General features: G+C 64.2%; 1 protein-coding gene across 1 annotated transcript; it reads left to right on the top strand.

Annotated features, from left to right (window-relative positions):
• The first annotated feature begins 1,097 nt into the window (after positions 1-1,097).
• On the top strand, positions 1,098-22,058 carry VSTM2L (V-set and transmembrane domain containing 2 like). Its single transcript, XM_067307653.1, has 4 exons — positions 1,098-1,277; positions 16,436-16,605; positions 17,766-17,816; positions 21,149-22,058. Exons 1-4 carry the CDS (start codon positions 1,169-1,171, stop codon positions 21,458-21,460), a joined length of 642 nt encoding a protein of 213 aa, XP_067163754.1. The 5' UTR covers positions 1,098-1,168; the 3' UTR covers positions 21,461-22,058.
• Positions 22,059-24,046: the final 1,988 nt, after the last annotated feature.

The raw sequence follows: 24,046 nt of genomic DNA, 5'->3' as shown, positions 1-24,046 counted from the left end.
CACCACCTCTGGCATAGATTCTCCCAGGGCTGCTGCACTGCAGGAGCTCAGTTGGGCAGGGCTGGGCTGAACCTGGCCACATCAGGCTGCACAGCGAAGGGCCAGACCGGGCTGGGCTGAACCTGGCCGTGCAGTGCTGAGCTGTGCAGCGCCATGCCTAGCTGGACTGGGCTGTGCCTGGCCAGACTGGGCTGTGACCGGCCAGGCTGGGCGATGCCATGCAGGGCTGTGCCGTGCCATGTCATGCCATGCTGTGCTGGGCTGTGCCATGCTGAGCTGGGCTGTGCCAGGCCATGCCATGCTGGGCCATGCCATGCCGGGCTGTGCCGTGCTGGGCCATGCCATGCCGGGCTGTGCCGGGCCATGCCATGCCATGCCGTGCCGTGCTGTGCCGGGCCATGCCATGCCATGCCGTGCCGTGCTGTGCCGGGCCGTGCCGGGCTGAGCCGAGCCGAGCCGAGCAGGGCGCGGTCCCCGCGGGCGCTGTCCCCGGTGCTGAACGCCCCCGGCCCCGCTCAGGCCGTGTCGGGCGCCGTCCCCGAGGGCGCTGTCCCCGGTGCTGAACACCTCGACACCCCCCCCGCTCAGGCCGCGCCCGGGCAGGGCCGCGCTCCCCCCACGGGGCCCCGCGTCGCTCGGGGATCTCGCCCGCAGGGAGCGTGGCCCGGGTCCCGTGAACCTTCCCGGTGTGGGCTCCGTGGGCAGCCACGCGTGGCCCCGGCAGGCAGCTGGGCGATGCCGGGGAAGAGAAGGCCCCGCGTGGACTCGGCTGGGTGGTGCTGGGGGGCTCCAGGAAGGGCGGTGCAGGGGATCTCGTCTCCGCGTGGGCTCGGCTGGGCAGTACCGGGGGGTCTCGTCCCCGCGTGGGATCGTCTGGGCGGTGCCGGGGGGGCGGCCCCGCGTGGGCGCGGTAGGTCCGGCCCCGCCCCGCGCAGTTTAAGAATGAAACGTGGGAAAAACTTTGGGGGTGTGCGCGGGGCCGGGATCCCTCCGCCGGGCGGGGGAGGCTCCGGGCGAGCCGCGGCACCGCCTCGGCGCGCGGCGCCCTCCGCGCGAGGGAAGAGCTCCGCAGCGCGGCGGCGCCGGGACCGCGGCGCAGCCCCGGGGCCAGGGCTCGTCCCGGCGGCGCCGCCGCCCCCGGGACAGACGCGCCCGCGCCGGCGGCAAGATGGGCGCCCTCGCCCTCGCCCTGGGGATTTTCCACTACCTGGGGCTCTACCTGCAGCTCGGCGCCGCCTCCCGGCACCCCCCGTGGGACGCCCCGGCGGCGAGCAGCGGTGAGCGCGGGCACCGGGCACCGGGCAGCGGCGCGGGGGCGGCGGCACCGGGCGGCGGATGGCTCCGGGCGGCGGCGGCGGCGGCGGCGGCGGCAGCGGCAGCGGCAGCTGCCCCGGGTGCGGTGCCCCGCGCCGCCCCCGGGGCTCGGTCCCGCGAGGGTTCCTGTTCCCGGGGGTGCGGGTTCCCAAGGGTGCCCGTTCCCGTAGGGCCGACCCGGGGGGGCCGACCCCGGGGGGTCCCGGCCCCGCTGGTGGCCGCCGTGTCGCCGCGCCGGAGCCGGGGCGCGGCGGAGCCCACTCGTGCGGGGCTGGCGGCGGGGCGGGGGGGGGACGGCCCTGCCCGGGGAGAGGGGGACGGGGAACGGGGGGCACCGGTGGCTGCGGCGGGGCTGGCGCCGCTGCTCCGGCAGCCCCGCGTCGCCCTCCGCCGCCCCGGCGGCACCAGGGAGTCGGGAGCCGCGGGTGGCTCGGCCGGGCTCTGCCGCTCCGGTCCTTGGAGCCCGGGAATGGCCTCTTTCTCCGCGGGCTGGGCTGGGCTGCCGAGCCCCGGGGCTCTGCACGGTGCTGGCCGGTGCAGGTGCACGCTGCTGTGCACTACCTTGTGCCCCTCGCCATGCATCATCGCACACTGCTGCGCGTTGCTGCGCACCACCATGCACCCTGGCTGTGTGTTGCTGTGCACCGCCATGCACCCCTGGCTGTGCATCCCTGTGCCCGCTGCCGCGTATCACTGTGCACAACACTGTGCACTTGCATCAGGAAGCAACTCGGTCAGCAAGGCTGCAGGGGCTCCTTTCCTGCCCCTGATTATCCACCTGCCGTGGCTACTTTGATGGCTTTGGTGCACAGCAAGTCTGAGGCGCTGCTTACCCTGGACTGGTTTCATCAGTAGAAATACCTGGAAAAGGGAGCCTCTTTCTGCAAACCTCCTTTGAAAAAGTCTGCTCTTGTCTGGGGGGAACTTCCCAGCTCTGGGGTGCTGAGCACGTAACGGGATGCAGAGCCACCTCGGAGGGCAGTGGTGAGATGTTCCTTGCTCTCTTTGTGAGACACTGGAGGCTTTAAACCTGAGGACCAGAGGAGCGTCTGCGGGTGTATGGAGGGTGCGGGGTGCTCCAGTGCACAAATCTAGCAATCCCTCTTGCGTAGCTCCAGAGGAGTAGGCTCGCAGCAAGCGCTGCGGGAGAGCTGGTCCCTGCCCTGAGGAGCCTCCAGGCGCGCTAGGTCTCGGGTGGCTGTGCCGTGGGGGCCCTGGGAGCACACGGTGTCCTGCAGCAGTTCGATATGTGGGCCAGTGGTTACCTGCTTGCACAGTGAAGGGATGTTTTGCCATTTGCGTTGATGGGGTGCAGGCAGGAGAATTTCCAGACTCACCAGCCTGGAGTGCCGGAAGGAGATGTGGGCAAACAGACTCCATTATCCTCTGCTGCTCCCCTCAGAAATTCAGCAATAGGCAAATAAATAGTGAAATGGTCGCTGTGAGAGAGAAGGGAGCGAAGGAGAAAAATATTCTGGTAGGGCGAGTGCGCTTAGGAGCCACATTACAGCTTTCTACTTTGAGCAGTTCTGCAGCAACTCACTTAATCACAACAGAAACCTTTATTAACGATACTGAAAAGCAGTGAATAAGTGGGTCATGTATAATAAGCCATTTGTGTTCAGTAGGTGAATACCAATTTGATAAAAGCTGTGTGTGCTGAAAACCTGTATAAATTGCTGTTTAGCAGATTGGATATTGATCATTTCATTATTCGCTGGTACGGCTTTCCCTCTGTACAGCGAGAGCACGGTGGGGTCTGGGGTGAGGAGGGAGAAAGGAGCTGGGGCAGAAGGGAAGGATTTGGGCAGGCGGGACAGCCACATCCACACAGCGCCTTACCTGGGCATCCTCCCTGCTCCCTGAGGCCCAGCTATGCTGAACCCCCGCAGGGACGAGGCAGGTCTCGCCAGCCTCTGCCCGGAGCAGAACAGCTCCCGGAGCTCACCGTCATCCCTGCCCCGCGCAGGCACCCTCGAGAGGCACCTCTCTGCACCGCCGAGGGTCCAGCGCAGCCGTGGAGCACATTCACTGTTATCTTTAACTTGTCCCCCAAAGACGCAGGGAGTGAATTGAATGAAAAATGTATCGTGAGCTCCACAGGCATCAAAGAGGGTTGTTATAAACACCTCCTTTCCTGGGTGAGGTCGGCTCCCCCATCCGACTTCCCTGCAAGCATGAGCAATGTGTTTCCAGCTCACATGGCAGAAAGAGCTGCTCTGTGAGGGAGAAAAAAAAAAAAGTCTCAGTCAAAGAAACTCCTTTCCCTGCCCCCACAACAAAGGTTTTTGCCTTTGAGCTAATATCTGGCTCTGAGTTGCGCCTCCGTGTCGAAGTCTGCCCCACGGCCCCCCAGGAGAGCGGCTGAGCTGCAGAATACCTCCCTGCCATCCCTCCTCTACAAACAGTGCTGCCTCTCTTCTTTCCTTAGGCTAGCTCCTTCAATTATTCATGCACCCCATTGCAGACAGCATGTGCACGCTGGGCTGGTGCCATCGGTTTTCAAACCTGTGCTAGCTGGGAAGCGCACCAGCCTCCTCCCCAGCCTGTCTGCTCCAGGAGCAGGGCAGGGAGAGCCATTTGGTAAACAGCTTGCATTCCCGAGGAGGAGAATCCTGTCTCCTTCCTTGCATCATTTGCAAGTGTTAGTGTCTCACCATCAATAAAGCTGCTAGTTGAATGGCTGAAGGATTGAGGGAGCCTGCCCTGGCTCCCTGGGGTGCTGCCCTTCTCCTTTGTCTCATCCTCCAATGATTATTCTATCAATTACTTTCATAAACACACTGCATTCTGCTGGATTTTTTCGTGCTTCCTGGTGGGAATTCTCCATCCGATGTGTTTTTCCTGCTGCCGTTCGTGCAGTCATTCAATGCAATTACTTCTGACACCTCTCCTCATCAAATGTCTGTGTTTTCTTTTTCCTTGAAGAGGTCTGACAGACGATAGGCCAGACACTGGGAATTATTATGTTAGGACATTGACAGCTAATTTTAATCATAACGTTCTCTGTGAGGGAGGCAGCAAATTGGGGAAAAACTGGTGCATTCCTGAGCGATCCAGGAGCCGGTGGGCAGGCAGGGCCATGGGTGTCGGGATGCGGAGGAGCTGGGACCCGACTGAGCCAGAGGCTGGGAGGCTTCGCTGCCCCCTTTGGCATGTGCGACTTTGGGTGCCAGGGATGGGTGATCTCCCAGTTGAGGACCAGGTCAGGGGCTCCCTCCCTCTCAGCTGCTTTTGGATTTTGGTTTATGGTGCAAGAAGGACTTGTGCCTCCAGGATGGATGGCCAGCCCTTCATGGGGATGGCTCTGCTTTGTCTGTGCGCCTCTTCTCCATTGCCTGGAGCCATTGCCTTGGCTGCAGGCTTAGCTCTCTGCTCCCGGCAGGCTCTGCCCACGGTGCGGGCAGCAGGGTGTCGCGTTGCCGCGTTGGTCTCGGCCATGCCAGAGCCTGGGCAGCGCTGCACGTGGCTGCCGGCGCCGCTGTGCTCCTCCCCAGCTCTGCACGGGCACCCGGTGCCAGGGCCTGCCACCACCTCCTGGGCCCCAAAACACCGGCTGGGCACCGCCGGCTCTGCGGGACGGGCGCTGGCACGCGCCTCTGTGCGGGCAGCTTTCTTCACGGCAGCCACCGATGCCGACAGCCTGTGATTTGGGTGCTCGGTGTGAGACCTCGCGGGCTGGATTTCTAGCAGAGCTGAGCTCCTGTCTGCCTAATCTCCGTTAATGCATGCTGCCAGGTGCCTTGCTCTCATAGAAATCATCCCCGTAACATAGATAAGCACCAAAACCATGTGACATCTGAAGGATAGGCTGTAAAAATTGTTGTCTGGGGTCCCTCAGGGAGCCATAGTAACAGTCCTTTTTTATTTCTTAATTTTTTTTTTTGCACTACTTATAGTATCAGATAACTGTTCTTCCTCATTCCCTTTGGGAGTGAATTGTCGGAGAAGCATTACTCCACAGAGGCCAGTAACCTGTGAGCAGAAAATCCCCTTGCTGGTGAAAACCACTTCTTAGCCAGACCTGGAGTGGGTGGAGGAGTCTCACTGTCCTGCATCTCTTTTGCAGCAGCCGTTAAAAATTGGGCCGCTGAAAGGCTAATGAGAGGGCAAGAAGTGTGGGCAGCAACCCAACCAGTAACGGTTAAAAATTAGAAATACTCACAGGTTTCAAGGTTAATTTATACTCCCTGGCAAGGTGAGCTCTGGCCTGAACACAATCACCAAATTAGTTGGATTTTTTTTGTTGTTTTTAATTTACAGTGCAAATCTGAGATGATTCTGCCGCTAATATGACAGCAAATAGGGTCAGAGAAATGGCTGTTGCGTCCCCGTTATGAAAGAGCAGCCCGCTCCCGGCCCTCGGTCGGCCGTCGCGGCGCTCCTCCAGCTTGACACTTCCATTTGAGAAAGGGCAGCTGCGTGATCGCTGGAGGAGATGGAGGCGTCTGGCGCTCGGCCGGCCGGCTCGCGGGGCCCCGGGGCTGCAGCCAGCGGGGCCTGGGCGAGGGCTGCCCCCGTGGGACGGGGCTGCGGGTCCCGCTCCGTGGAGCAGCGCCGTCGCCCGCCGGCTGCAGCCCTGTGCCGGGAGCAGCTGCCAGGTCCCGAGCCCGCAGCTGCTCCCGAGCGACACGTGCTCGCCGGTGCCGGAGCCCTGGCGCAGTGGGACCTTCCGCGGGGAAAAGCCTCCTCGCGGGGTTTTGGGCGGCAGGTGCGCTCTGCGGCGGGGATTTGTTGTTGCTCCGTTGCAGCCCCAGGGACGGTCTCAGTTTTGCAGCCGGCTACCCGAGCGGAGGCTGCGCGGTGCAATCGACGTGTCGCACGGCCCCGCTGGGAAGGGATGGGGTCGCCAGACCGCGGTGCCGGCGCCGGCTGGCCGCTCCACAAGCCAAAGCCCTTTGCCATCGCCGCAGCTGGTGACGCCGGAGCCACCCGCCTGGCCCGCGCTGCTGACACGGGAGTCGCACCGCTATGTTTATGCATCAGTTTGTTGCTGTGATGTGTTTTCGATGACCCAGGTCAGCATCCCTGGGCACAGGCTTATTAGAAGAAGGTTCATTCATAGATTTTAATAGGCAGATGGGAACATGAGGGGGATTTTAGTCCAACCTGCACAGCTCACGCCAGAAAACCTTGTCTCCCCGCAGCAGGGGACAGTGCAGGCACAACAAACTGAGCGTATGGCGAAATATTGAGTGTCCTGGCCTCGGGGCAGGCTGCAGCTCCCTCCCAGCGCTGGCCGTGCGGGAGACACCTCCCCTAGCCGTGCTGCTCTCGGCCGGGAGCTCTCTCTGCCCTCGAGCCGTGGCTTGTGGCCGGGTGCGTGCATGTTCCCCGCAGCGGCGCGGTGCAGACCCAGCCTGCGGGGATGTGCGCAGCCAGCCCTGCCCCAGGGACGGAGGGCAAGGTTTGCCACCGACTTGGCGTCAGCAGGAGCGGGGCCTCGCAGCCGTCCCTGGGGAGGGCTGAGCGCCGCTGACAGCTGCCGGCAGCGGCGCCGAGCTGGAGTGCATGGGGCCGGCTGGCTGGTTCCGCGGCTTCCTCTCCGGGGTGGCTCCATGCACACGCTCCGGAACGGGCTGGGGGGGAAATGGCTCAGCTCTTCCGGCAGCACCAGCTGCTTTTCCCTGCATCTTTCACCCATTGGCGGTGGGGGTCCTGGCGGCAGCCGCCGTGGTAGGAGCCGCGGTGGGGCAGCGTGGGTCTGGCAGCGGCGAGCGCTGGTGCACGGCAGCTCCTGTCGCAGTGCCACGAAGTGCTCCAAGGTGCTGGGACGCCACGCAGGATGCGATGGGCGGGCACGTGCCCGGCTGGACGGGCCCTGCCGAGAGAGGGGCCGCGTGCCTCCGAGCACCCCGGCCCTGCACACTGCTGGCCCCGTGTGCCCTTGCCCCGTCCCTGCACACCTGGGGCGGCTCTGGATCCGTGCCGACTCTGGAGCCAGTTCCTCCTCCTGGAGTCTCCTTATCTCCGGCCCTCCTGCAGCAGGGCGCGGGGAGGGGCGGCGTGGGGAGGGGATTAGCGGGAGAGCGAGGCTGAGCTGGCAATTAGTTCCTTGAGTGTCTTGACTCACCGAACCATAATAAACCATGAATTATGACTTGGAGCTTTGTGGAGGGAAAGAATAAGCCACACTTGATCGCAGCCCAAAACATAATAGCTGCAGTCAGAGGGAGGGGGCAAGCGGGAGTGGAGGCTGCTCTTGCTGCTCACTCCTGCACCCACCTCCTCTTCCTCTTGGCCGATGGGATTTTCCAGCCTCCTCCCCAAATCCCCTCTCTGTCCCTGTTGCCGTCCTGCTGTTTGCGCGTTGCGGCAGGATTTGAGGTCGCTGCTCACAAACGGGCTCTGCTCCCACCACGTCCTCGTGGCCCCGCGGCCAGGCCAGAAGCGCTCGGTGCCTGCTGCAGCTCGAGCCGAGCTTGGGATTTGCCGAATCAAACTCCCCAACACCTCGGTCGGTTGCTTCCGCTCAGGCTGGGGAGTGCGAATGAGCTTGTGTTTGTGTCCCCGCAGTCCAAACCCATGTTCTTGTACGGTGAGAAATTTTGCAGACCGTTGCTGCCCTTCTTTGTTCCCTGGCTGAGGGCCTTAGGGCCAGGCTTTGCCCTCCGACCGCGCGCTGCCGAACGCCGGAGCGGGGCCGAGCCACAGGCACGCGGTGTGCCTGGCCCTGCGGTCGGGGCTGCGGACTCTGTCCTCGAAGCTTTTGGGAGATCGGGAAAGTGAAAACTGAGCCGGGTTTGTGTGCGAGGGATCAGTTCCCCCAACTAGGGACCTGCCAGAGGAGTGAAAACCTGTCGCGAGCCTGATGCAGGCGAGGCGTGAGGCTGCGTGGCGGCTGCATGGAGCCGGTTCTCCGCGATCGCAGCCCGCCTGGGCAGGTGCTTCCCTTTCAGACTGGCTGCAGATCTGACGGAGAAGCTCTTGGCTCACTGAGGCAGAGGAAGAGGCCTGTGATTGACTAGTGTTATAATGATTCAGTGGGGTAAATAATTCACAGAGTGAGCTAGAGCTATAACTAGGTAATTAATATGCTTTTGCAAATGTCCAATACATATTTAATCACCCTGCAATGCATGTTTACACAAATATTAACCTCTGTGTGTGCCCACTGGTCTGTTTAAGCCGTGGCCTCTGCAGCCCCCAGGTGGTTTCGTGCCTCATGCAGGCTGTGGCTCACGGGGTGTGCTCAGCGCCGAGGAGCCCCGTGCCGCTCCAGTGTGCTGCTCCCATGCTGGGCACGCTGGGGCGATGCACAGGCACGCTGCGGGGCACGGTGCAGGGGGGGGCATGCTGGGGCGATGCACGGGCACGCTGTGGCACATGGTGCGGGGGGGGGGCACACTGGGGCGATGCACAGGCACGCTGCGGCGCACGGTGCAGGGGGGGGCACGCCGGGGCGGTGCATGGGCACGCTGCAGTGCTCAGTACACGCCAGGGTGAGCGGGAGACCCTGGAGGCGACGCAGGATGGGGGCCCCATCATCGCCTTGCTCAGGGTCTTTCTCCCCGAGCCGTTGTGGTGGGGCTTGGCCTCCTCCCGCTCCTCGAGGGATCCTGCGCCCGCTCTGCTGGCATCTGATTGCCAAAATGTTGTGCAATGGTTCTGGCAAAGCTGTGCAACTCCTGCCATCCTGCAGGTGCCAGCAGCGTTTTCCCCCCCCGCTCTTAAATCTCCTTAGGTTTGTAATTCTTGCCGTTGCCCTCACCATCCCCGCAGCTGCTGCACGCACTCCCTCCTCCCACGTGCAGGCGCTGCCTCGGGGCGCAGCTCTGCCACCACCGAGGCGGCTGCAACACGCTGCGGCCTCGGGGCTGGGAAAGTTGGCACGGCCCCTTCCAGGGTTCCCCCGAAGCGGCTGGCAGGCTGGGTCATAGGGAGCACGGGGTGACCGCCGGGATACCCTGCAAGGAAGGTCCCTGCTATGAGCTGTGACCAGGAGCGCCCTGGCCACGGCTGGCCGGAGGGACGATTGCAGGGACTCGGCACAGGCTCGTTGCATATTTTCCACCTCTCCTCCCAGGGTGACGGAGCGGGGCTGCCGAGGCAGCAAAGGCATCTCATTCGGAGAACTGCCGCGACGGCCCCGGGGCTCGGCAGCAGCCCCAGGGGGGTCACTGGAGCCACCCCGTCCTGCCCCGCAGGGCTGGTGCGAGGCACCGGGGTGAGCTGGGGCAGGGGGGGGCTCCGCACCCCGGGCGCCTCCCCGCATCCCGCCTGCCCGAGGGGACGCGCGTCCTCGCGGAGCCGGGCCCGGCGTCCCCTGCCTGCCACCAGCCGCCCGCCGCTCTGCCCGGCGCGGGCCGCCCACCCCAGGGGACGCGCTGGCTGAGCAATGAATCCCTGCCCCGGCGGGGAGATAGCGAAGCAACCTGTACATCTCGGGTTTATGAGAGCACCAAGCTGTCCCAGCAGGCGTTTTCAATTCCGTTTATCTGTGTTTCCCCATTGAGTTCATTTTATTTCCCCTGATTTTTGTTTCCTGGAAGATTTATCGATCCTGATTTTCTCAGTTTATGACAGGTAGCAGGCCATAAAGCACCGGGAGCAGCGAGCCCGTTACAGCCCCCCTCCCTCCGCCGAGGAGGACGCGGCGCCAATGTCAGGGAGGGAGAGGGAAGGCGCCGGGCGGGCAGCGTGCCAGCTGCTGCCGGAGGTGGCGAGCGCCTGCCAGGAGGGAGCAGGGCCCCGGGGCACGGCCGTGCGTCGCGGGGGCTGCCGGGCGCCCGGCCCCGCAGACGGGTCCGGAGCCCACGCTGCTCCGCGTGGCAGGGCTGGGGCGCGCTGTGCATGGGGCTGCGCAAGGGGCAGCCGCGGCGGAAACCTGCCCCCGCGCCGGGACCCCCTGCGCCGCCGCGGGGAGGAGCGGGACGCGGGGCCGCCTCCGAGGCCGGCGCGCGGCAGCGGCAGCAGGAGCCCGTCCTTGCGGCGTCTCGTCTGCCCGCACTGCCCGGGCCCGCGGTATTGATCGAGGAGGGCGCTTGGCACCACCGAAGGTGATTTTTTTTTTTAAGCTACAGTGTCCTAACGCACTTGCAGCCCGAGCAGCTGATCTGCAGGAGTGTTTGTGTGCTGGATTTTCACAGCTGCAGAAAACAAACTTCTTGCAGAGGCAATTTGCTGGCTCCCACGGGCTGAGCTGGGGGCGTGAGGGGCAGCTGCCGGAGGTGACAGGCCAGCACGGCCTCAGGATGGATGGCAAGGCGGGATGGGGACGGGTCTGCCGGGCTGATCATTAGGTGCAGCTCTTTCAGCCACATTTCTACAAAGCAGCCCAACAGCTCCCAGCCCGTTTCTAGGGGTCCGTGTGGGGCGGGGGGCACCTGAGCCTTCCCCGTGCAGGACCCCTCCTGGGGGGGCTCCGGTGGATCCCGGTCTGTTCCGGCTGCTGCGGTGCAGGCGGTGGAGATGGGCTCGCTCCGTCGCTCCGAACGCGAATCCCCGTCTCGCTGGCTCTCAGGCAGCGCGGCGGGCTCGGTGCAGGCTGGCGGAGGCTCTGCATCTCTGACCATGCCTGTGTTGTCGTCCCCTCCCCTCCGAAAGCTCGACCGGTTATGACTCGCCTCTGGAGGGTCCCCAAACTGTCCATCACTTTCATAGGCCATTCAGAAGCGCCGTAGCCAGCTGCCAAATCACTGGCTGATCAGAGGGTAATATCATAACAGCCCTAATTAAAGCAATTCTTTATTTTAGCTTTGCCAGCAGCTGCAGGTTTCTCCTGCAGGTTTGCTCCTGCCCTTTGCTGGGCTTTTCTTTTCCTCGCCTGCAGAGGCAACCCTTCCCCGGCCGGTCCTCGCCCTGGGGGTGGCGGGGGCTGCAGGCACCTCCCGAGCTTCTCTGTTCCTCTGTCCCGTCCACCCGGGGTTGCTCCACGTGACGCACGGTCACCTCCGACCACAGCGGGAGCCGTGTGCGCTTCGGCAGCTTCGTCTCTGTGATTCAAGCCTGCAAACGGTGCAAAGCGTGCGCAGGGCTGAGCCGGGAGCAGGAGGGAGCAGGCAGCTCCTCCTGCCCCCACCGAGGTGAGCCGGCACCGGCGGCGTGGCCGCGCTCCCGGCCTCCAAGGGCACCGACTTTGCGGTTATTAGAAATCCACTGAGCTTCTCCAAATATTGAATAGAGTTTAAGTAGCAATTAATGTTAAGCGAAACTTTCGCTCCCAACAGGCAGGATTTGCAGCCGTGGGGACCGTTGCTGACTCCCCAGCCCCAGTTCTCCCCGTGGCCGGGCAGGTCCGCGGGCGCAGGAGCCTCCGGACGCGTCCTGTTCCTGCTGCGGGCACATCCGAGGCCGAGCGCGGATGCCCTCCGCAGCCCTGTCCCCCAGGGGTGCAAAGGGAGCGCGGCGGCAGCGCAGCGGGACGCTGCTCTGTGTGCAGCCGAGCCCAGCCCCGGCTCCGGCACGCCGGCCCCTCTCGCGCCACACTGCTGCCAACCGCAGCTCCTGCGGCGAGGCGCTCTGGGTGCTCTGCCCCAAAGGTGATTAGCTACAGTTATTAGCAGCCTTTATTGCTTTCTGTGTAATATATCCAGTGATCTTTTCCAACTGAAAAGCAGATTGAAATGTGTACTTCCAGCTCCAGGCTCGCCTGCTTTCTGGGAACAGGGTCTTGCTCTCCCAAAGCATCTCCACGCCTACAAAATGGGAATCGCCGTCAGAAGCGTGGGGATGTGCTCTGCAGCCCAGCCTGAGCCGGGGAGCTGTGCAGCGGGACCTGCCTGCTTAGCGCAGGCCTTTCTCGGACGGGGCTCCGGCGTGGTGGCGGGGCGAAGCCCAGGCCAGGGGGGGTTTCTGCACAGGGCCGGGGCTGTGCTTGCTCCCGCCTGAGCTGCGGGAGGGAACGGAAAACCAGTGCAGGTGAAAAGAGCTTCCAGGGCGGGCAGGTCCCTGCACGTGTGGCTGCACCAGCCGATGGTGGCATGGGGACGGGGTGACGAGGTGGCTGGGCAGGGGCAGGGGCAGGGGTAGGGGCTGTCTGGTTGGCAGGGGCAGCACCGTGGCCAGGGGCACCTGGGCTCACGGGGGTGAGGGGATGCTGCAATGCACGGGGGCAGTGAGGCAGAGGAGGGGGATGAAGGGCTGGTTCGTGCAGGGAGGAAGGGGGCTGTCAGCTGGTGTTTACCGTCTCTCTTTTGCTCTCCACTGCCCTTCGCTGGGTGATTTCGTGAGCTGTGTGTTAGGAGTTTCCCGCCTGCCTCCTGGCTCTGCGAGCGGGGCCCAGAGCGGGGCGCTCCCTGCTCCAGAGCAGCCTTGCTTATCCTGGCTGGAGCAGCAGGGCCGCAGCCCCCCGGCTCCATGAGAGCGCCGCATTTTGGGTGCGTTCGTTGAGGAGTCTGGAGGGCTTGGAGGCAGCAGCTGGAGGCAGGCGCTGCCGGCTCGCCTCGTCCTCTGCTCCGGCGCGGGGCACCTGCGGTTTGGGGGTGGGATCCCGGTGCCGGGTCCGCGGGCCTGGGAAGCTGGGCCTGGAGAGGAGCCAGCGTCTCCGAGTGCCGCGTGATGAGAGCTGGCGGAAGGATGAGGCCAAGGACGAAGCGGCTGCTCCCAGGGAGCCTCGTCTGAAATGGCCTCGCCGGAACAACGGGAGCTGGTCGCTGTGCGGATCCACGGCGCAACGGAGCCGGGGAGATCGGCACCTCTGAGGCCATCGGGAGCGTCGAGGGCATCCTGGTGCCGACGCGTGCAGCGGGGCCGGGTCCTTGGCTGGAGGCTGGTCCGGCTGCCGCTGTCACAGCAGCAGCTCCCAAGGGCGCTGGGCGGCTCCAGAGGTTCCATCTCCCGGCTCCTTTGGAGGGTGGTGTCTTCAGATGCTCATTCCCATGGGTGAGGGACATCCCCATGGGGACCACGAGGTCCCTGGCACGAAGGGGACACGGCTGCCATGGCGAGGACATGGAGGTGACGACCAGCAGTGGTGGCAAGTCACCTGCTGCGAGCAGGATGGGTCCCTGGGAGCTGCCAGTGCCGATGATTGCAGCCGGGGCCTGGCTCTGTGGGGAGCAGGTGTTTCAGATACACAGCTGGAGGGAGATGGCATGAGAAGAGATCCCAAGACCAGGTTTTGCCCCTGAGAGCCCGTCTCCCTAAAGCTGCCGTGAAACAAAGCTGTGAGAGCCCCCGGCCCGGAACGCCGTGCTGGGACACGCGCCAGCTGGGAGACCGCGTTCGTCCCCATCGGAGCGGCGACGACCGACCACGACTGCACCAGCCGGAACAGCCCTCCGGAGGGAGCTGCCGCTCCGCAGGCTGGACACTCGCCCGGGGTCGGGATCGCGGCGCCCGGCTGGAGCCCTCCGGAAGCTGCCCCGGGAGGCCGGGTCCCTGCCTGGCCCCATCCGCCGGGCTCGGGGGCACCTGCGCCGGGTGACGCAGCGCTGCAGCCCTGGGCCCAAGCCCTGCAGGAGCTTCCTGCAACGCGGCTTCTTCGGGCCGGGTGGGAAACGGGGGCCGACGGCAGGGCGCTGGGTGCCCATGCCACAGCTGGCCGTGCCCAGCCGGCTCGGCGAGGGCTCGCACGGGCCTGTCCCGCTGCACAGGAGCGTTCGAGACCTCGCATAGCCGCATCCCGAGCGATTTGGGGTTGCCCGAACCCTGCCTCGCTGGGCGGCAGGGGGCTCCCGGGCACGATGTGCTTCGCGGGGAGGCCGGGCTCCACGGCATGGCCGGGTCCCCCAGCGCCGCATGCTTGGGTTCGGGGCGCTTTGAGGAGGCCGAGCCCTGAGGTTAATAGATCCATACACTTCCCAATTAAAATCTGAAAGAAAGGAGGTGTTTGATTCAATCAACCCTCTTCTCCACTCATCTGCCAAATTTCAGTCTGTGCAAGCTGATTTTAATTGTGTTCTGAGTAATTTAGACATGGGCTGGAGACCTCAGGCTATCCGCTGCAATGTCTGCTCCTTAAACTTGATAATTAAAGCAGACTCCCTGGAGGACGGCTCTGGAGAATGTTACCCAGGATGCGCGGGAGAGGCGCGTTTTGGGTGGCCGAGGGAGGTGGGCGAGGGGAGGTGGGCGAGCAGTGGGGTTTCTGCAGGGGGGGGTCCCGGCCGGGGCTGTCGCCTCTCGGAGCAGGGATTGCGTGCACAGGGCAGCGAGGCGCAGGAGACGCTGCGGATGCAGGGGACACCGCGGCTATTCTGCAAAGGGGCTTCCGTTCACGGGTCGGGCAGCGGCAGCTCCTTGCAGCCGGCTCCTGCGGCTGTGCCGTGCAGCGTTTAACTAAAGCCATAGCGGTGGTTAAGGACAAAGCTGCCGTGCATTAACAAGAACAGCAGACAGGGCCTTTGAACTGGGAGTTTTTGTAGGAGCCGTTCACTAAGGAAAGTTCTCCCAGCTTGCCTGATGTCACTTGCTGTCACGTAGCTTGATGTCAGCCGGGGAAAAGGAGGGAGATGCAACCACCCCGCAGAACTGGGGACGACGGCAGTGCAGCTGCAGCCAGGCTCCCGGTGTGACCCACGTCCACGCCGGTGCTCTGGCAGGGTGGCGAGGGGCAGTGCCCGGGCTCCTGCCATGGGGGACACGGGAAGGCAGCATCAGCTCCTCTCTCCTGCAGCCTGCCCGGCTCCTCTGCAGCTCTTCCCGGGCGGAAGGGACAGAAATTGCAGCAGTGCTTTGGAGAGAGGCTGGTGCAGGCAGGAGAGCAGAAGCATCCGGAGGATTTGCGAAGCTGCAGGGGCACGTGGGAAGGGGCGGTGGGAGTGGGAGCCGCCGGCCCCACAGGGATATCAGGGAGCAGGGAAGCCTACTGGCTGCATTTCCTGGAAAAGAAAAAAAGAGCACTGAGGGGCCTGGAAGGTAACGTCCCTGTTAGGCACTGGTTGGAGAATGTGTGCACAATTATCGCTTAATCGCTCCAAGGCAACGGCCCCAGCACTGACGCGTCAGGAGCAAGGAGCAGCCATTTGCCATGTGCCGAGGAGCCGCCGGAGCCAGGCGGCCCGGGGCCCTGGTGCTCCGCGCAGCCGGCTCGGGCGGTGGGAGCTTTCGCCCGGCCCGCGCTGCCCCGCGGCCCCCGGGGCAGGAGCCGTGCCAGGAGCCCCGCCGGGAGGCCGGGGCGCTCACTAAGCCCCTTACGCTCTGTAGCTTCCCCAGTTCCCCCGCTAAGATGGATTAAAGGAAAGCGATAAGGATATGGGATTTCCATGCGTCCGGAGGGACAGAGAGATATTAAAGGTATTAACTCTTCTGTCCGGGTGATAAGGAGCCGTTCTGAGCCTGGCTCAGGGCTCAGCGCGGCACCCCAGGGATTTGCGGGCCCCCGGCATTCCCGGCGCCGGGGCTGAGTGCCGGAGGGGCGATGGAGGGAAAGGGGCTGCGGGACCGGTCCGTGTGCCGCAAGCCCTCGGCGGCCCTCCTGGGGCGGGAGGGGGGTCGGCAGCCCTGGACCCGCCGCGCCGCCTGCAAGGTCCCGGCCACATCGGGGTTTGGCCCCCGTGGTCCCTGCGGAGACACCGCCGTGCATGGAGCCGCAGGCCGTGACAGCGATGTGTCCTGAGTGACCTGCGCGCCGGGGCTGGCTTTACGGAGGAGCAATAATCTCTCCAGAGGAGATGAAAAGAATTCTAATTACATCTGCGAACAATATTTGTTTTGAGAGAGGAAAGCAAACCATATGGCACGTGGGAGACTGTTTGGGGGCTGCATTAAACAAGGATTTGTTTTTCATTTATGCTCTGATTTAAGCCGAGATGCGGCCGACCATGTTTTATTTATTTATTGCATTTTGGAGGAGCAGGTGTCCTGCTCTCGCTCGAGGCGGGAGGGCGCCACGAGGCGACGCTCAGGGCCTGGTGGCGTGGGGACACGGGGGACCGATGGGCTCCTGCTCGCTTGCTTTCCTGGTGCTGGGGCTGCTGCTTTTTGGAAAGGCGCCAGGGCCTGAGGCTGCCCGCGCCGCGGCTGGGGCGAGCGGGGCAGGTCTGCAGGAGCCAGCAAGGACCTGGGGGTGACGGGAGAGCCAGGGCCACGGCAGCGAGACTTGTCCCTCGAGCAAGGCGAGCTGGAAGGGGCTTTCCCGCCTGCCGGGGGCCGGGATCGGCTTTGCTGGGGAAGGAGCAGTGCCACCCTCGCCCGCGTGGCCGGCGGGCGCCGCATCCCCTGCTCTGTCTGCCCGCAGCCCTGTTCACGGAGACCCCGCATGACATGACGGCCCAGGCCGGCGAGGACGTGGAGATGGCGTGCTCCTTCCGAGGCAGCGGATCCCCCTCCTACTCGCTTGAGATACAGTGGTGGTACGTCCGCAACCACAAGGACTGGACGGACAAACAGACGTGGGCTTCCAACCAGGTAACGCCCTGCTGTCCCCCTGCCCTGCATGTGCTGCTGGAGTGTGGTGTTCTCTCGCGAGCGGAGCCTTTCCCGCACCATCCCCATCACGAGCGGAGCCTTTCCCGCACCATCCCCCTCATGAGCGGAGCCTTTCCCGCACCATCCCCATCACGAGCGGAGCCTTTCCCGCACCATCCCCATCATGAGCGGAGCCTTTCCCGCACCATCCCCCTCGCGAGCGGAGCCTTTCCCGCACCATCCCCCTCATGAGCGGAGCCTTTCCCACTCCATGGCACAGGGCTGCACAGGCTTCGGCTGCGCCCGGGACCGGCCGCAGGGCTGGCGATGCCGGGCCCATCCCGGCTGCCCTTCCCGGTTAGCTCTGGGCCCACGTGGCTGCCCTGGGGCACGATCCCAGCCAGAGGCTTTGCCTTGTGCTCGTGCCTTCTCCCACCTCATCGCAAGCGTGTCCTCTGTATCCGTCCCTTCATCTTCGTCCCCCACAACCCTCCCTCCTTCGCCCCATCTCTCCGTATATCAGTCCTGGCAAACAGCTGTCTCTTTATTTCTCTTTGTGTTCACATGGAGATAAGGGCCAAATAATGGAAAGGCAGCTTTAGGTATTTTAATGAGCCTTTATTATTGTGTCTTTGGCAGTGTGCTGCTCCTGGCGTTACCATAAATTCAGAGAAGCGTCAGGGAAATGCTATCGCTCGGGAGCATTGCTGTAGGGCTGCAAGGAGGAGGGCCGGGGGCGGCGGGGATGCCTCTGCCCGGAGCGGGCACGGGCCAGGCTGCGCGGCGCCTCGGGGCGGCGTCTGCCGGGAAGGACGCAGGGCCGCCGCGCGGAGCCAGCGCCTTGGGAAACGCTCCCGGCAATCCGGGGGGTGCCAGGCTGGGAAGGAGCTGCGGGAGCTGGTCCCACGTGCGGTTCCCGCTGCCCCAGCCAGCCCCGCCGGGGAGGCAAGCAAAGCCCTTCTCCTTCCTCCTCCTTGCCCTCCTCCCGCGCCGCCCGGCCGAGTTCCTCTCCCCCTTCCCAGGCTGCCTTTGAAGCGCGTGTTATTGGCCGAGGTGGGAATTAGTCTGATGATAGGTTTTCTCCCTCCTTCCAGCCGAACTAATGGTTTCTCGTCTCCTCTCCGGTCTCCCGCCACCCCCCACCCCTCTCTTCCCGACAGCTAAAAGCATCGCAGCAGGAGGAGGCTGGGAAGGACGCGACAAAAATAAGCGTGAGTTTCGACAATGAGTCTTGCGAGGACTTTAATCGAGGGCACAGCTGTAACTTTTTCCCTGCAATGCCGGTAGTCAAAATCGCACGGATCTGCTGGGGGGGGGGGGGGAGTGTATTTTGGGTTCTCTGGTTTTTCCCCCCCCCCTTTCTCTCTCTGCAGAGGCCCCGCATGCCGGACACCATGGGCAGGGGAGGACGCGCCCGGGGGCAGCTCGCCGAGGGGCGCGTGGGGCTGCTGTGCGGCGCGGCGGCGGCGGCCGGGCGAGCGGGGTCGGCTCCGAGCCCCAGCTCGGCAGAGCACCCCAAGGGCGGGCGCCGGCGCCCCGTGCGCGACGGGCCGCGCTCTGCGGCTTCGCCCGGCTCAGGGCGGCAGCGTCCCGGGCGGCACAGCGCGGCGGCGGCACGGGGCGCCTGACAGCCCGGGATAGATCTTGTTTGATTTCTTTAGGCATCTAAGGAACAAGTTTACACTAAGGAGGAAATAATCGAATTTACTTACCGGATTAGAATTCCAAAGCCGTTTAGGCTCACGTGAACAGAATGAGGAGACACTAATTAGTTAAATAAAATAAACGCTCTTGGCCTCGCGCTGTTGCAGGCGGGTGCCGCTGCCCTCCATGCCCGGCGAGGCCGGGGCGCTGGCATCTCCTGGCTCCTTACGGGGCCGGTTTCACGGAAGTAGAACAATATTTAAAACAATTTAACTGCCTTGGCCATGATGTTGTGTGGGTAGTTTTTTTTAGTTTTCTCTTGTTAAGCGAGTGAGAGGAAGGGCAGGACACGTGCGGCGAGCGGCTGTGCTGCCGTGCGGCGCGGAGCCCAGGCTTCCCGGGACCAGGGCTCGCCGGCACCGGGACCAGACCCTCCGGCCGAGCCATCGCTCCGGGCGACTGGCGATAGGGCCGAGGCAGGCAAAGTGCCATGAAAATCTCGGGATTTAGGGCATTGTCTCTCTTTTCTCATCTGTGGGGATTAATGCATGTGAATTCCATGGCCAGTAACGAATTCCCCAGGGAGACAATATCCCCTCTGATCGGTTCGGTTCGTTGCTTCCCGGGGTTTGAGCCCACGGTTGCCACTTTTCCAGCGACGGGCCGTGTAACACTCCGAGAATTAATTCCCGAAGGCTGGCAGGTGCATCTGACCTCCTTCCCGCGCTGACACCTCCCTGCCTCCCCCCGCGCTGGCAGCTGGGTGCTGTGACGGTGCTGGCAGCTGCCGTTCAGCCCCCGTTTCCAGCACCGAGTCCCAGAGCAGCCCGGGGCCGGCGCCGGCGCGGCCGGAGGGAGCCGGCGGCAGAGCCAGGGCCGACGCAGGGGTCGCGGCGCCGTCCCGGGGCAAGGTCGCCTGCTAACCCTGCCATTGCGTTTTTCAGCATAATTAGGCAGTTAATTGCATGCCGGAATGTAATCAATGCATGTGCATGTGTAACTATGATTTATTTCGGAGCAGTCTGGGTGTGACGCTTTTGCTGTTTCCTCTGGATCAAGCCACCAGGGAGAGACCTGACTTTAAACCTTTTTTTTTGTTGTTGTTATTTTAAATGTGCTTGATTATTAAACGTTTACAGAATTGAGAAGATAAATGAACAGGGACGAGACAACACCACAAACGGTCTGATAAAATGTGCATAACAGAAAAAGAGCAAATTGACTGAAAACAAATGGCAGCATAAAACAATATGGAACGATGTAAATCATACGCAGAAACCATCGCATTAGGCACCCCCTTAGCCATTTTTTTTATCCACCAAAACATACTTAGTCTAATAATAAATAGCGTGTTTTCCTGCGAGGAGCCCCACGCTCGGATTTCGTGCCAGCACGAGTGACCGGGCAGCAGCCCCCAGGCGGGGGGGAAGCGCGGGACGCGCCGCGGGGCCGGGCGGGTGCTGCCAGACCGGCCCCGGGGACCTTCCCCGTGCTTTGAACAAAAGCTTCTTCCAGAGGAGCTGGTATTTCCGAGCTGCAGGTTTTCCAGGCCCTCGGGAGCCCATGTGGCATTTCGAGGGGAGGCAGAGAGAAAAACTATCGCAGCAATTTGGCAGGCGGTAGCAAATGCAACATTTCTTCTTCTCTTTTTTTTCCTTTGAATTGTTTAAAGAAATGTGGTGTTTGGCCGAGCCGTCGCGCGTTGGAAAGCTCCCGGCAGGGCAGCGCTGTGCCCACGGAGCGGCCACGTCTCCCTAGGGCGGGCAGTGGCGGTGGCCCCCGGGCGATCCCCCGCCACGGCGCAGCCCCCCGAGCGGCTCCCCCGGCCCGGCCCGGCCCGGCCCGGCAGCGGCCACTTCGCGCCTCCGAGCATGAAATGTCAGCGCTTCGCTCGCAGCTGGGAAGCCGTGAACATTATGAGCGGTCGTAAAATTACCCGGCCCTGCGATAACTCAGCCGCAGGATGAGGTGCCGCGACCTGCTGGGCAGCGGATCTGCCGGCCGGCCGCGACGCCTGCAAATTGGGCTTTGCTTTTCTTAGTTCTACATTTCCCAGCCATTAATTTCGTTAAGTGACTCCTTGTTCTGCTAATACAAAGATTTTTTTTTTTAAAGGTCCTTTCCTATTACGGCCTTGGTATTCTCGCACGCTCCAGACCGGAGCCCTGTGTTCACCCCTTTCCCAGGGGAATTAACCCAGGCGCCCGCTGCTGCAGGATGCATGCTCGCATCGGGCCCGGCCGCGCGCGGGGTTTCACGTGTGCGTGCAGGCGCAGGTGCTCGCGTGCGCTCACGGCTGCTGCAGCGCGGTCGCGGTGCCCCCAGCAGCTCGGCCCAGCGGGGGCGGCCACGCCGGGGCCCGTTCCCCGCTGCCGCCCGGTTTCGGGGTTGTCCCCGCTGCCTCTTCAGCAGGGAGTTTGTGACTCGCCGGCTTGCGGCCTCCAGCCCAGTTTCTAAACCCCATAAAATCTTCTGCTAACAAATGCAGTGGCAAGTAGAAAAATGGCCTTTGCCATCCAGTGTGATTATAGGGAACGGAGCCAGCGGCCTCAGGGCGGGTTATAAATCTGATTTATTGACCTAACCCAATAGCAGCTGCAGCTCTGGCTAGTGAGTAAGTCTTAAATTTCATTGGGTGATAAATACTGAGAGCGAATCAATTTGGTAGAAAAGCTAATTAGCCCGCGTGGTTCTGCATCGATCTTCGAGGACGGCTCGTCCGGGAGCGCGCCAGGGCTGCAGCCTTGCCGCGGCTGGGGCGCCGTCGCGGGCAGGGGCCGCACGTGCCCGGGCTTTGCTGCGTACCCCCCCCCCAGGGGGGCGGCTGGGGCGGGAGGGACGGAGGGCCCCGGCGTCCGGGGCTCCGGTGCCGCCTGACCCCACTCTCCGCTCTGCCCAGGTGGTGAAGGTGGTCGGCAGCAACATCTCGCACAAGCTGCGGCTGTCGCGGGTGAAGCCCACGGACGAGGGGACGTATGAGTGCCGGGTGATCGACTCCAGCGACGGCAAGGCTCGGCACCACAAGGTGAAGGCCTACCTGCGGGTGGAGGCGGCGGGGAGCGACGGGCACCCCCAGGACACCCAGCTGCGGGGCGCCCCGCTCCCCGACCCCGCCAGGCCGGGCTCAGCCCACGCGCACCACCACCACCACCAACACAAAGCCAGCAAGGAGCTGAAGAAGCGCTCGGTGGACGCCTCCTGCGTGCTGTAGCCAGACGGTGCCGGAGGGGACGCCGGAGCCCTGCTGCCCCCACCGGCTCCTGCCGCCCTGGACTCTGCAGCCGCGCGTCGGAGAGGGGCACGTGCTGCCCCATGCGCCCCCCTCGCCCGGACGCTGCCCGAGCCCTCTCCTCCCGCTGCCGTGCGGACACGGACGTCTCGGTCTCATCCCACGGTGCCGCCAGGACTCGGGTGCCGGAGCAGGACCATTTCCACGTTGGGAGGGAGGGAGCCCCCGCCGGGGCCGGTGCGGCCCCCTCTGGCCCCGCTCGCCCCATCCGGCTGGCCGGGCGCCCCGCTGCTTCGCCCTGCACCGCTAGCTTCTCTTGCCCGCAGCGAGCCCGGCTGGGCCGCCCCACGCGGGGCTCGTCCCCCTCGTCCCCTGTCCCCCATCGCGCTTCGCCGAACGACCCCCGCCCGGTCCCCCCGCAAGGCCTAGTTTAGTTGCTCAGTTTGGCAGCGCCCCGCTCGGTTGCGGCATCCCGCCCCGCCGCCGGCGCCGCACATCGACACCGACACCGACACCGGTCCCGGCCCCGGCGCAGCGCCCCGGGCAGCCGGCGGCGGCGGCGTCCCAGCCCCCGGAGCGAGCGGCGGCCCCTGCCCCCCTCCACCCCCCCCCCGCCCCCGTGTAAATACCCCCGGGGGGGCGGCGGGGCCGCAGCCCCCCCCCCGCGCCGGCTCCCTCCGCCCCGCCTGTGAGCACCAGACCCGCTGCAGCTAATAAAGTTCCTGAAACGACGCCGCGGCGGCCTCTGTCCTGTGCGCGGCGGGGCCGGGAGCGGGGCCGGGAGCGGGGCCGGGAGCGGGCGGCGCCCAGCAGAGCCCCGGGCTCGGCGCGCTTCGGCGGCGGCGGCGGCGGCGGCGCTTCGCCTGCGCGGGGCCCGACGGGCGCCAGGTGAGCGGCGGCGGCGGCGGCAGCGGGGGACCCGGGGGGCGGCTCGGCTCGGCGGCACCGGACCCTCTCCGTGGGGCCGAATCCTCTCCGTGGGGCCCGGGGGCTCCCCGCGGGCCGGGGTCAGCCCGGGCCTTTCGCGCTCTCAGCCCCCTCGCACGGCCGCGTCCCCCCCCCGGCTCCCTGCAGCCGTCGGGGAGCTGAACCGGGGCAGGCGCCGGTGGAGCTGCGGTTACCCCCAAACCCTGCCTAGCCGCGGGCACGGGCCGCTCGCCCGGCAGCTCTGCGCTCCTTCCTCCCAGTGCAGCCCCCACGTCGGGGCTCCCATGGGACCCCATCCTGGGGGGGTTGGTGGCACCTGCGGCCCCGCGGGACGGCAGAGGCGCTCAGACCCGGGCCGGGGCCGCGGGAGCCCTCGGCAGGGCCGACCTCGATGGCGCCGCACGTCGGGCGAGAGCTGGGCCGCGTCGCGGAGTCCCAGCGGTGCCTTGCGGGTTATTAATCCACGCAGCCCCGCCACGCTCCCCTCTCGGCGTGCTGGTATTAAACAATTTGTCATGCGCTGGAGTAACAAAAGCAGAAGCCCTCGGCCCGGTGCCGGTCAGCGCCAGCGGCGGAGGAAGGAGGCGGCTGGTAACCAAGTTTCCCCCTCACCACTCGCTGTGGGTTTCGCTCGCAGAATATGTGGTCGCGCAGCAGAAAGCTGTGCAGAACCCCATAAATACACGGGATACTCTGTCAGGGGAGAAATATTAACCGGCCCCAGGGAAAGGGGGCTTTTGTTGGAAACTCCGCTTTGCCGCAAGCAGCAATGAGCGCTGGCGTGTAGATCTTTCCCCGACAGCCTCTCGTGTTTGTGTTGCACTCTGATACTTCTTGTCAGGGAAACATATCTCTTGGGTGGGAGGAGAGGGAATGGGAGGAATCAGCCACCAGTGCAATAAAAACAATCTGCAAAGGAGGAAAAGGAAGGCTCGGAGCTGCTCTGGGGAGGGTAAAAGGCTGCAAATCTCCTCAAATGGAGGGTAAACAAATTGTAGTAATTTGTGAAACCTGGAGGCAAGCTTTTAAAAATAGCATCTTTTATTGGAAGAGATTTGTTTTGCTGAGTTATGTGGAATTTGGGGGGTGGGATACAGGGACCTGGACGCCTCCCTGGACCTGGCCACCAGGGTGCGTGGCTCTGTGCAAGCCCGGCCCGGCCAGCCGAGCGGCTCCGAGCCCCACGTCGTGCGTGCGCGGGGGCCGTGCGCCCCACGGGCCGCCGCCGTCACCCCCAGCCTCGCCGGGGCGGAGGTGCTGCCCCGCTCACGGCTGCCCCCGACCCCTCGCCCCGGTGCTCCCGCGCCGCTGCTCTGCCCCGCGCACGGCACCCAAACGCCTCGCGGTTTTGGTGGTTTCCCCATGGGAACGCTGCTGGCGTTGGGAGCCGCGAAAGCCCGTTCAGGGAGGAGGAGGAGGAGGAGGAGGAGGAGGAAGAGGGCACAGCAGGCAGGGGAAGCGGCGAAGCCCTCGCGCTCGTTTGTAAATGGACCCAGCTTAATATGCAAGTCACTGCTGGGGAAAAACCAAGCCTCATGAAAATGCCATTTCCACACAGTCACTCTTCTGACCATTATCCCACTTCAGACAAAAGCAATTTACTCTGCCTGTAATAAAGCAGGGGTGATAACGAAGCCGGGA

Source organism: Apteryx mantelli, chromosome 18 (assembly GCF_036417845.1).
Source record: "Apteryx mantelli isolate bAptMan1 chromosome 18, bAptMan1.hap1, whole genome shotgun sequence".
Lineage (NCBI taxonomy): Eukaryota > Metazoa > Chordata > Aves > Apterygiformes > Apterygidae > Apteryx > Apteryx mantelli.
Note: the sequence above shows the minus strand (reverse complement) of the source record. Positions and strands in the feature narration are given on the sequence as shown.